The sequence below is a fragment of the Leuresthes tenuis genome, unplaced genomic scaffold (assembly GCF_036924035.1).
Source record: "Leuresthes tenuis unplaced genomic scaffold, fLeuTen1.0.hap1 SCAF_15, whole genome shotgun sequence".
NCBI lineage: Eukaryota > Metazoa > Chordata > Actinopteri > Atheriniformes > Atherinopsidae > Leuresthes > Leuresthes tenuis.
The window spans coordinates 6,183,958-6,197,590 of NW_027325369.1; the positions used below are offsets into that span (position 1 = coordinate 6,183,958).

Consider the following 13,633-nt stretch of genomic DNA (forward strand, 5'->3'; position numbering starts at 1 on the left):
CGCTTCAAGAGGTGCCTGGACCGTCGGTGTTGTGTGATGAAATCCCATGGCGCCTTAGTAGGTGGTTGGAGATTTGTCGTGTTGCCGTGGTACTTTACTTGACTTTTACATATCCTACAAACAGTGAGCGACTTATTTAGAGCATCTCCGTCTTTGCAAAAGCCAAAGTGTTTCCACACACTGGACCGCAATGGTGGCTTGATAATTTCTCACTCACTGGCTTCTCCTCTGCCATCATGCTATGTTTTGATATTTGCAATTATACCCAACTGCAGCCACCGCAGCCGCTACAAACCACACCTTCTATGATTCTGATGGAACCCTGGAGGACTCACTCACACAAGGGTATCAACTTTAAATAAAACCCAAACCTGAAATATTTACTCTGTAAATGTCCTTGTCTACCTAAGCACCAACTCACAGTTAGCATCACAACAAATGTTCTAACCTGTATCCCCCATCAGCAGAAAAAGAAATTGCCAGTAGGTATGTATATGACCTGATATTACCTTATCTTGCAATGCAGTTTGCTAGATGAGTAAAAGGCATTTCTGGCTGCAACTCTCAGCTGATGTGCTGATGCTGCTGTAACCTCTGTCAGGCCATTATCTTGAATTGTGTATATGGAGAGACAGTTGTATTACTGCAGTCTGGTGACATTGATATCCACCAACAGCAGGAATAACGGCCCTTGGATTAGCAGCATTAGCATTCCATCCAACACCTGCAACACCATACTTCTGACAAATGTTGATCCTACTGCAGCAAAATTTATAGTTTCTACTCTTCATATGTTCACCGCTGGAACAATTAATAGCCCACTTAAATGAAGCTCATTCTTTTCTCAACCAGAGGAACTTGATCTGCCTAAAAATTCTAAGGTCAGCATATTAAACATGACCACTTATGCTTATGAGACCATTCAATAAAAATCATAGATGAATTAAGATGAATGTATTCAAGAATGTTTCTGCATCTTGTCTACACAACACATGGACAATATTTATATGAGCTTTGGATGATTGAAAGCTGATATGATATGGATTAAAACATTTCTTAGATCAATGTGCTAATGTATCCAGCAAGGACCTTCAAAATGGGATAAAAGCAGTAGTAGCCCAAGCCCACAAAAACATAAGATGAATTAAAAATGGCACTTTTGTTAATTTCTTCTTACAACACATCTGAATTACAAGCCATAATGAACAGTTGCTATAGTGGAAAAGAGTTAAATGTCACAAAAAAGGAATTTGAAAAAGATATTTGCTTGAAAATGTAGGAGGATTATTTACAACCACTGTGATACAGTGATTTATGTAAAACATTCTACCTTTTAACAGATTTAAAAAGACACTGATTCTAGATATTTATGAAAATGTGCTGAAACAGATGTCAAACACAGATAACAAGCTACATTGTATTCATTTAGTTTTTATTTATTTTCCAGTCAAATTTGATCCAGTTTTATGGGATAGCTAGATAGGTTTTCGCCTAAAAAACAAACAAAGAAAAACAACTGAATCACATGAGGCTGTGCTACTTCGCTACTCCAGTACAAAACAATCAAATGTTATACTGGAAAACCGAAAAAGTGTAATTCACAAGTCATTGCTTAATTCATTTCACTTCAGTTAACCTTCATTGTACGTTGAGCTGAGCAGAGCTGAGTGTCTGTATGACCCTGATCTCTTGCTGACAACAATAGTGCTAAATAATTTAGAGCCAATAATTCCACCTTGATGATTTAATAAGTTTTACATTTTTACTTTGTGATTTCAAGTAAAACATCCTAGATTGCAATATTATTTATTTAATACATTACTGTAAGGAACTTTCACTGTAGTTTCACAAGAAACATGCTGATTGAGGTTTTTTCATTACAACATGATAATATGTCATATATTTAAATCAAGCAAACAAACTACCATAAATTCTGGACTATAGAGCGCACCTGAATATAAGCCGCACCCTCTAATTTTAAACAGAAAATCCATTTTGTACTTGTATAAGCTGTGGGTGTCCACATTGTAGTATGAGATATTTACATAGAAAGATGTTACCTGTGAGCGTTTTTAATTTTTTTTATTAAATGTGTATGGTAACATAAACAAATACATACTGCAAATGCTTTTTTTCCCGAACGGTGCCTGTAACACCAATGGTTTTAACTTAAATACCTATTGGTAACGCACAAATACATGGTGTAAATGTTTTTTTTTTAGAAAAGTGCCTGTAACACGGCTGGTAAAAAAAAAGTAGCCTACCAGGAAAAGTCATTGATCGCCTTCTTCATCTTCCTCCTGCGCACTGAAACTATCAAAGTCATCTTCTTCAGTGTCCACATTGAACAGCCTCAGAACTTTGTCATTCACTCTAGTCTCTTCGATGTCGCTTTCATTCTTCGTTTGTTTTCCATGTTGAGGGTCAGTACAACCGATTTACAATAATTTAGCGGTGTAAGTGTGTTTGATTTATCATACAATTTCATTGGACCACTGTGAACCATTTGTTGATTTTATTGGTCTAATGTTACAGGGTAAATGTTTTTGGCGGCATGAAAAAAACATATTAGCCGCACCGTATTATAAGCCGCGGTGCTCAAAGCCTGGGAAAAAAAGTAATGGCTTATTGTCCGGAATTTATCAGGTTTTTTCTCGATAAATTCCATGCGCTTCAGTCATGAAGCAATATTTTGTGTGTCAAATTGTAAAGTCTTTCTGCTTTTTAACTCACATTTGTTTTGAGACTGCATTAGGAATCTTTACAGGAACCTCAGGTTGGATTTCATCATTGTCCCTTTACACTGCTCAATTAATATATTCCTCTTCTAACCTATTCAACATCAAATAGCCCTGAGTTATTCTTATTAGTGTATCTTGTATTTATGCATATGTGGTTGAAGGCTTATCTCTTCCTACTCACTGCTGACATGGTGACTGCTGGGCCAGATCATTTTGCAGTGAATAACAGCCCTGACTGAAAAGCCCTTCTCATAACCAAGCATGAATAATGGATTGTAAAAAAAATAATCTGCTCTAGTTTTGATTTTTATCCATTGTTGATTATCCACAGCTCTCGCCCATAAAAGGCTGATATTTGTATGGTCAACCATTTACAAAAGGAGACATATTATGCCCCTTTTCCACATGCTGTCACACTTTCCTGAGGTCTTACCAAAATGTCTGTGACATGCTCTGGTCAAAATTACACAGAGAAACACTACAACAGCTAATTTTCCTTCCATCATTTTGCACTTCTAATCAAGTGGATAATTTTAGTGGCATGAAGTGATCCACCCGAATACACTCCGCCCCTTCCTACCTCAGGCTCTGCCCCTTGGAATATGTAGTACTTAATACCCCTTAGAGCTTGTGGACAACTAATAACAGCAATGCAGTATAAATCAGTGTATCATATCTGTTTTCAACTGCGTGAGACTTCCCAGTTGCAAGTTGTCCCATATCAAGCCCTAAAGATATTAGCCAAAGTGTGACTGAAAGACCAACTCTATTATGGACAAGCCCCTTTCAACTCAAGACAGTAAATATGTAAAGAGAATTTTAAAAAAAGCTTAAATTCTTCTACCAGTTCATTTTTATCATCAGAGTATATAACAGAATACACAGGAAGGTAGTGCATGAAGCTTGATTTTATATGATATGAAATGTTATCATAGTAGGTGCATTTTAGAGGCATTTTAGAATAAGTTTCTTACATTTTTCAACGCCATGTGCCAATTCAACAGAGAGCTGTTGCTTTGACTTTGCTCTTTTCAAGTTTTTTGTCTTGTTAAAAGTTACAGCCTTCATGTGTACAACACTTGATAATGTCAAAGAGAAATGAGGTAATTCACAGCCCTGTGCTTGAAAGAAAACTTCTCGAAAGCTTGGAAGAATGTGGCATTCCACTAAATAAGAAGAATTTCACTTAATCTGGAAAGAAAGTGTAATCACCTATAAGAAAGCTCTTAACTTAATATTCATTGTGATAGAAAAGAACAAGAAAAATCCCAAATTTCTTTTCAGCACCATAGCCAGGCTGACAAAGAGTCATAGCTCTGTTGAGCCATGGGTTCCTTTGACTCTCAGTAGTGATGACTTCAGGCTACACCTGAATCTGCAACCTTTCTTTTGGACCTCATCCCAACAGCTTGTCAACAGGCTATGTATCAGATGCTTTCTGTAATTAACCTTATCAATTATCATACACTTGATCCAGAAAGCATCATAGCACTGAGACAGCACTGGTAAAAGTTAACAATGATCTCTTCATGGCATCTGATGGCAGACTTGTGTTTGTACTTGTCCTTTTAGCTCATAGTCTGGCATTTGATACTGTTGATCACAATATTCTATTAAAGAGACTCAAGTATGTTGTTACTAAAAGAGCCCCATTAGGCAGGTTTAAGTCAAAGTTAAGGTAACCAACTTCCTGTGCAGTGTAAAAAAAGACTTTGAGGATACTTCATTGTATTTTTTCTTTTCCATGGTGGGGTTAAAATTATCATTGCTATATGCTATAATAAGTGTTTTAGACACGGAAATTTGATCTTATATTTCTTCTTCTTTTTTTCCGACACAAGATCATAATCAAAATGTCTTTACATGGTTACTTTAATATTTCCAAGGTTTACACTTTCTCTTTGATTTTCATCAACTTGCTTCATTTGCTGAAGATGGATGAAACGGTAAACAATGATAATTTTATCTTATTTTATTCATTTGTTCTATGAAAGTATTTGACTCCCAGCTCTCCTCTTTGTACATTTAAAAGCTGGGCCTCAGGCCATTCTTCTAATGATAAAGGAGGAAAGCCGTTTAGCTCCTATTGAGCTACAGCTGGTCTTAATGCAGCTTCAGCTTTTGCAATAGTGAAGGTTTCTGGATTCATACTACATTTCTGGATAGATAACTACATTAAGGCTGCTGGATGATGGGGTGAGGAGGCAGTTATTGACTCTCACAGTTTATTGTTCTTTTTGTTGTTGTAGTGCATTTACTGTATGTTGCTAATGCTTATGTGCTTGCTAATCTAAACTTGCCTTTGTTGATTTACTGTTGATTCCGTGTATTTAGGTGTCCAAATGCAAACAGCTTGCTTTTCGTTTTATCTTGAGGCTTTTTAATGTTTTTAGGATTATATTCATTTCATGCTCATGTGACTGACCCTCACTTACAAAAAACCTTATTCTACTGCCTGGCTATGGACCTCACATTAAAGCAGCCATACAGTGTGGTTTTAGCCATCTTAAAAGTTTACTGCAAGACACACTGTGGGACAGGCATCTAATCTAATGAATAAGAATTTTTAGTGAATAGTCTTTGTTCCTAGGGATATGGTAGAAACCCACATATTTGGAAGAGCCAGGCTAGCCCTTATGATCTAATGGAATTCCATTAATATTCCACTATATTCTGAGGGTCTTCTTAAATTCCCTGCATCTTCAAAAGTTCATCTCTCTGAAGTGCTTTTCATGTATGACAAAGTAGCTAAGTTCAGGAGCTTGTTGTCTATCCCCCTTTTCTCTTCTGATTTTCTTATGCTATATGTGTTGTGGTGAGTGGTTAATGTGTTTTGAAATTATCTTTACTTTCATTGTTTTGTCTCCATGATTCTGTCCAGATGGCCAACTCTCTCACTCTTTTCTATTGCTGAAACCATCAACACCTTAACTTTCTCTGCATTCATCTATGCTTTCAAGTAATTTTTCTTTTACTCTTGACAATCTTTTACAATAAACTTTACTACAGAATATTTAATTGTGGAAGATTCTCTTCCATGAGCTTAATTTTGTTACATTCAGAAAAATGCAACTCCCTTCCCCTATCCTGCTGTTGTCCCTCTACACTCTCAGTGTTGTTTTACTTCACATAGTTATTATAATACTTGCTTTCTTTCTCCCTCTCCTGGTTTCTCAACTATTTCTCAACATGAGGTCTTGCACTGGCACAGTTTTCCTTCTTCAATGAGAGAAAAAGGAATCTGGCTGAGCGATCGCAAAGGAAAAAAACTTCAAAGAGGAAAGAATTTTTTAGAGTAAGGACTCTTTTTTTATGCTAAATACACAATGTACACACACAAAAAGACATTGAAATCTTATCAAGCTTTCTTCACCCTCTTCTAAAACTTATACAATTTATTCCAACTCTTCTCACTCCTTCTAGCTTGACAACTGGTGGCAAAAATGTTTAAACCTTATACATGTCATGTCTTGTGTTTTTTATTTTTCTGTTATGGCTTTAGGTTTTTCATGTTTTAGGTTTATATTAAGTCATTAGTTCTACCACTCATGTCAAGTCAAGTCGTGTCAAGTCAATTCACCCGCTGTGACAGAAAGATTTTGCCAGACTGGACCCGGCAGATTTAAAGGAGTTTCTGCACTTTGGACCTTCAAGGAGAGAAAAACTAACCCACTGAAAAGACTAAAGGTATCAAATGAACTGCTTGTCTTTTTTTATGAGAAGCCTGTTCATCTGTTAGTCATAGATATCTCACACATCTGGGAGGAGGCCCAGAGGGTCAACCGTGCAGCCCCGGAGGAAATCTTTGGGCGGAGGTCTGCACGGGTGGCTGACGGGGCCGCTTCTTCCCTCGTGCCTCCAGTCAGGCCAGTCCCTGTTCCAGAGGGGACCCAGGAGGGCCCATCACTTCGTCGCTGGAAGCCTGACCGCCAGACTATCGTGGTTTCCAAGTCCCTTGTCGCCGTAGTTCTGGCCTTCCATCAGACCGTCTCCGACACCTGCACCCTCATGGTCTGGCCGCCTGATCGCCGCCGGTGCCACAGTCGTCACAGTCTCCAGGGCTACAGTCATCAAAGTCTTCAGGGCCACAGTCGTCACAGTCTCCAGGGCTACAGTCATCAAAGTCTTCAGGGCCACAGTCGTCACAGTCTCCAGGGCTACAGTCGTCAAAGTCTCCAGTCCCTGGTCCCACGTCGTCGGATGTCTGGCCGTCTGCTGGGCCGGCTCCTTCATCACTGGTCGTCTGGTCAGCCACCAGACCGCCTCCAGTCCCACGTTGGTCCCACGTTGCCAGATGTCTGGCCGTCCGTCGGGCTGGCTCTCTCGTCGCTGGCCATCCGCCACCCAGGCTTTGGGATGTGGTGGGGGGGACGGACACATTAGGTTTTTCATATTTTAGGTTTATATTAAGTCATTAGTTCTAACATTGTTTTTCTCCAGTCACTCTTGCCCCAGCATTAGGTTCATCCATGTCACCTGTTTTATTCTCAGCTGCACTCCATCACCAATCACCTCCCCACAGTATTTAGTTTCCAGGTTCCCTCATGTTCACTTCAAAATCCTCACCGTCATTAATGTTTGTTTTGTTAATGGTTCATGTTCACCTTCATTGTCAAGTCGTGTCAAGTCAGGTCAAGTCAAGTCAAGTCGTGTCAAGTCAAGTCAAGTCAAGTCAAGTCGTGTCAAGTCAATTCACCCGCTGTGACAATACACAGGCTATATCATTTTGACAGTATCATTCTTAATTGTAATTATCTTTCCTTCTCATTATTTGCTGTCAGCAAACACTCACTTTGAACTTGTTGATGTTGATGAGATTGTGCACCAGATGGGCAGCTGCAACCATTTCCTTTTTACTATCAACAGCAGTCAACTCAGCGTTGTTTTTAATTTGAAAAGTTCAAGCAACTCATCATTCAAGTGTGCTCACGTATGAGGTTATTATGTTATCATAATTTCAATATGTTAATGCATCTCTCTTTAAGAGACAGTAAGAAGAGTACAAGAAGTCTCTGCAGGGCCAACTTTGTCTCTCAAAATGCAAAACTCTGATCCCGTTATAGGACTGCATCTCTTATAATGACAAAGCGAACATAACTGAGGTATGCCAAACGACGCAAGAAGAGAACTGAAAATCAGTGGCAATAGGTCTTACGGAGTGATGAATCCTCCCCAGAGCCCGGACCTAAACATCACTGAAGCAGTGTGGGATCATCTCAAAGGACAACAGAAGAAAAAGCAGCCAACATCCAAAGAGGAGCTTTGGAATGTCCATTAAGAAGTCAGGAGAACCATTTCTGAAGACTATTTCAAGAAATTACAAGAAAGCTTGTCAATGTGGGTTCAGCCTGTGTTTAATAATAAAGGCGGTCATACCAAATATTGACTCTCAAGCTTGTTAGAGTATTACAACCTTTTTGCCTTATATGCTCTATTTTCATATGTTTCATATATTCTATGTTTCAAGAAATTGCTGAAATTTTTTCCACTTTTTCCTGACAATATGTAAATAAATAGGTTTGTTCAAGACTTGTGCAAAGTGCTGTATATGCAATAAATCACTTAGAAAAGACTAACCATTCATTGTCAGGAATAGTGTCTGAATCTGTAGTGTCTTTGCATATTTGATAACAAATTCACTTGATATAATCAGCACTGTCCAAGTTAACAGTGTGACAAGTTCCAGCCTGTCCCAGACTAAGCTAGCTGTTACTCATGTCTTGCACAGTATGTTTGCAGTACTAGTAATCTTTGTTTCATGTAGCCAGTCCCAAAATCACCTTGCAAGTGGAAATGTCCAACACAGGACTTGAGAGAATTAAGAAACACACAACCAACACCAACAAACAAGGTAAGATCATTAAGAAATATTGTGAGCTTACATCTTCCAGCTTCCATCTTGCAAGTGTGTGCTAACACTCGGAACAATGAAATTATGTTGAATGATTGAGTGGTTTCATGATGTTGTCTTGGCTTATGAAGTTCATTCAGAAGGTAAAATATGCATGCATTCATGATTTTGTAAAATGATGACGTTCTTATAGCATTTCATCTAATCGAGTCATGTAATTCTTTTTTTTCTTCTATCTATTTTAGCTGGTCAAACCTCGTAGGCTGCCAAAATATGCATATTATGCATGCATATTAGGATTTTTGAGACTGATCCCAATATAGATTATTGAGTCACTTGGCATTTACTTTGGCATGGTTTGGCACCTATTAACCATTAACCTTGGGAGAATTTTTATTGAATCTTTTTCTTCTTTTAATATGAGCCCCTACTTTTCTCTATAGATGCTTTAATACTGTACAATAATAAATAACAGAGACTAGATTTATACTTTCAGAAACTACATTGAATCCACACTCCCTGCAGATAATTAATCATTCATTTTCCATACCTACTTTATAGCATTCAAGATTGCTAGGGGGCCGAAGTCTATCCTAGCTATTTTCAGGAAAGAGCAAGTTACCAACGTTCTCTTCTTAGCCTTAGATAGCAGACTTGTGTCTGTGCTTGTCCTGTTGGATCTCAGTGCTGCATTTGATACAATTGATCATAGCATTCTATTTCAGAGACTTCAACATGTTATTGAGATTAAAGGAACTGCATTAGGCTGGTTTAAGTCATAATCTGATAGATTCTAGTTTGTTCTTGTAAATGAAGAATCTTCCTCGCACACCAGAGTAAGTCATGGAGTTCCACAGGGAGTACTTGAACCGATTCTAAATTCAGACAAAACTGAAGTCATTATCTTTGGACCTGAGCACTTCAGGGAGAAACTCTCTAGCTATATAGTTACTTTGGATGGTATTTCCTTGGCTTCTAGTACTACAGTAAGGAACCTTGAAGTAATTTTTGACCAGAATAGAATAGAATAGAAAAATACTTTATTCATAACCCAGTGGAGGAAATTCAAAAAAATTGATTGGACACACATATAAAACAGGTTTTCAGGACTGCCTTCTTTCACCTTTGTAATATTGCTAAAATCAGGAACATTCTATCTCAGAGTGATGCAGAAAAACTAGTCCATACATTTGTTACTTCAAGATTGGACTACTATAATTCTTTATTATTGGGCTGTCCAACAAATTCTCTGAAAAGCCTCCAGCTGATCCAAAATGCTACAGGCAGATTTCTGATGAGAACTAACAGGAGAGATCATGTTTCTCCAGTTTTAGCTTCTCTTCATTGGCTCCCTGTTAAATTCAAAATAGAATTTAAGATTCTTCTTCTCACATATAAAGCTCTTAATGACCAAGCTCCAGCACATCTTAAAGATCCCCATTGTTAGATAATTTCCCAACAGACCACTTTGCTCCCAAACTGTAGGTTTACTAGTGGTTCCCAGAGTTTCTAAAAGTAGAATGGGAGGTAGAGCCTTCAGTTATCAGGCCCCTCTCTGGCTCAGGTGACCCTGAAACATCCCATAATTAAGCTGCTATAGGCCTGGACTGCTGGTGGGCCTCTCATGTCACATTGCCTCACTTTGCTCTCTTTTTTGACCATTTAATTTCTCATATGACATTATGTACATTTGGCATAATTGTTGTCATTAACTTGTGTTTCCCTGTTCCAACAAGTATCCTTTGAATGGTGTTATGGTGTTTGTTGTCCCCTCTTTTCTGTCCGGTCAAACCCCAGCTGGTTGAGGCAGATGGCCACCCTTCCTGAGTCTGGTTCTGCCAGAGGTTTCTTCGTGTTAAAAGGGAGTCGATTCTCTCCAAAGTCACAGGCATGCTCAGGACGGGGGATTGGACTGAGGACAAGTTTCAGTGCAATCTGTTGGTTTCCTTAGCTAGGAAATTGTTTTTGAATTGGCTCTGTATGTATGAATTGGACTAACCTTTAATCTAATTAATTTGATTTGATTGGATTATGATTACAATGAATTGGACTCTAATTGGCCTGAATTGGACTGTATTATTGAAGTGCCTTGAGATGACATTCGTTATGATTTGGCGCTATATAAAAAAAAACTGAATTGAATTAAAGAGGTAGGGTACACCCTTGACTTGTCACCATGCCAACACAGGGCCATAATAGAAACAAATCATCTAAATAACCATTCACACTCATGGTGTCATAGTGAATCATTCACAATCGCACAACACAACCCAACACTTCCTCCAATTATGTAACTACATACCTAAAATGGCGATTACTTCATCGTCCTGAATGACCTCCAGTGAACCCGACACAACGAAGCAGAGGGTGTCAACACTCTCACCGGCATGGAAGATCAGGTCTCCCGGGGCACAGTGGATGGTCTGGAACTCCACAGCTAGGGACCGTAGGCAGCCATCACTGGCTAATCTGAAAGCTGGATGTTCGTTGAACACCTTAGTTTAGAGAGATAAGATCAAACAGTTAGAAATTATTCTGTAAAGTAATGTTGTTTCCTGAATAAAAACAGTGTAGCAAAATTTGTACACAGTAGTTTAAGATATTTGTTTCTCTGTGGAAAGAGAGACAAGGAATGCGTAAATATTACGGAAAACATTAACATAAGTTAGCAATGATTAATTACCATTAAAAGGTTAAAGCACTGAAATAATGAAAAAACAATTTGTTCTACAAAATAATCAGTGATCAGTGTGAAACAATGATTAGAACACAACCAGAAGATTAATAGGAGGTCAGAACTTGAACAGAACATCTTTGGAAGTTTTTTTCAAACTAGACAAATGTCTAGATTTTGTCTCGGAAAATTTTTATTCATTTACATGTGCAGGATGATACAATTTCCACATGGACAGATCATTAATCAGAGCAGCAGGGGAAGTCTTAATTTAGTTTGCTGCCTTTCAATGATTGTTTTCATTTCAGTTTACCAGTCAATCAACTGGAGTCCTCAAGAGAAAATCTATGTGTCATGTTATTCCTCACATGTGCGTTTAAAATCATGCATATTGTCTAATATGCTTAGAAACCTCCCATGATGTAATGACCATTAACCATGCAGATGCCATTATTGCTGTCATTATTTATCTATTTTTTTCCCATTTTATAAGAACTATCATACTGAGTTGGACTGCACTGAATAGAATTGGAATTATTTATGTTGTAAATGCCTGTGAAAGCTCTTAATGACCGAGCTCCATCATATCTTAAAGATCTCATTGTAAGGTATTTTCCTAACAGAGCACTTCGCTCCCAAACTGCAGGTTTACTTGTTGTTCCCAGAGTTTCTAAAAGTAGAATGGGAGGTAGAGCCTTCAGTTATCAGGCCCCTCTCTTGTGGAATAAGCTGCCAGTAAATGTCCGGGAAGCAGACACCCTTTCCACTTTTAAGATTAGGCCTAAAACTTTCTTTTTTGATAAAGCTTATAGTTAGGGTAATCCTGAAACATCCCATAGTTAAGCTGCTATGGGCTTAGACTGCTGGGGACCTCATCTGTCACACCTTTCCTCACTTTGATCTCTTTTTCCCTTTGTTTAATTTCTCAATTGATTTTATGTACATGTGACATTATTGTGGTTATTAACTTCCAACAGATATCCTTTGAATGGCGTTATGGTGTTTTTTCCCCCCTCTTTTCCCTCTTTTCTGTCTTCTCAAACCCCAGCTGGTCGAGGCGGATGGTCACCCTTCCTGAGTCTGGTTCTGCCAGAGGTTCCTTCCTGTTAAAAGGGAGTCATTCCTTTCCACAGTCGTCACAGTCTCCAGGGCTACAGTCATCAAAGTCTTCAGGGCCACAGTCGTCACAGTCTCCAGGGCTACAGTCATCAAAGTCTTCAGGGCCACAGTCGTCACAGTCTCCAGGGCTACAGTCGTCAAAGTCTCCAGTCCCTGGTCCCACGTCGTCGGATGTCTGGCCGTCTGCTGGGCCGGCTCCTTCATCACTGGTCGTCTGGTCAGCCACCAGACCGCCTCCAGTCCCACGTTGGTCCCACGTTGCCAGATGTCTGGCCGTCCGTCGGGCTGGCTCTCTCGTCGCTGGCCATCCGCCACCCAGGCTTTGGGATGTGGTGGGGGGGACGGACACGTTAGGTTTATCATATTTTAGGTTTATATTAAGTCATTAGTTCTACCATTGTTTTTCTCCAGTCACTCTTGCCCCAGCATTAGGTTCATCCATGTCACCTGTTTTATTCTCAGCTGCACTCCATCACCAATCACCTCCCCACAGTATTTAGTTTCCAGGTTCCCTCATGTTCACTTCAAAATCCTCACCGTCATTCATGTTTGTTTTGTTAATGGTTCATGTTCACCTTCATTGTCAAGTCAAGTCGTGTCAAGTCAGGTCAAGTCAAGTCAAGTCAAGTCGTGTCAAGTCAAGTCAAGTCAAGTCAAGTCAAGTCAAGTCAAGTCAAGTCGTGTCAAGTCAATTCCCCCGCTGTGACAATACACAGGCTATATCATTTTGACAGTATCATTCTTAATTGTAATTATCTTTCCTTCTCATTATTTGCTGTCAGCAAACACTCACTTTGAACTTGTTGATGTTGATGAGATTGTGCACCAGATGGGCAGCTGCAACCATTTTCTTTTTACTATCAACAGCAGTCAACTAAGCGTTGTTTTTAATTTGAAAAGTTCAAGCAACTCATCATTCATGTGTGCTCACGTATGAGGTTATTATGTTATCATAATTTCAATATGTTAATGCATCTCTCTTTAAGAGACAGTAATAAGAGTACAAGAAGTCTCTGCAGGGCCAACTTTGTCTCTCAAAATGCAAAACTCTGATCCCGTTATAGGACTGCATCTCTTATAATGACAAAGCGAACATAACTGAGGTATGCCAAACGACGCAAGAAGAGAACTGAAAATCAGTGGCAATAGGTCTTACGGAGTGATGAATCCTCCCCAGAGCCCGGACCTAAACATCACTGAAGCAGTGTGGGATCATCTCAAAGGAGAACAGAAGAAAAAGCAGCCAAC

General features: G+C 39.1%; 1 protein-coding gene across 1 annotated transcript in view; it reads right to left on the reverse strand.

Annotated features, from left to right (window-relative positions):
• Positions 1-13,633, reverse strand: part of kcnh5b (potassium voltage-gated channel, subfamily H (eag-related), member 5b) — a 158,130-nt gene that overhangs the window by 38,727 nt on the left and 105,770 nt on the right. Inside the window, exon 11 of the mRNA XM_072364748.1 lies at positions 10,895-11,087. Within this exon, the coding sequence (XP_072220849.1) occupies positions 10,895-11,087 (193 nt within the window). The remainder of the gene's footprint in view (positions 1-10,894; positions 11,088-13,633) is intronic.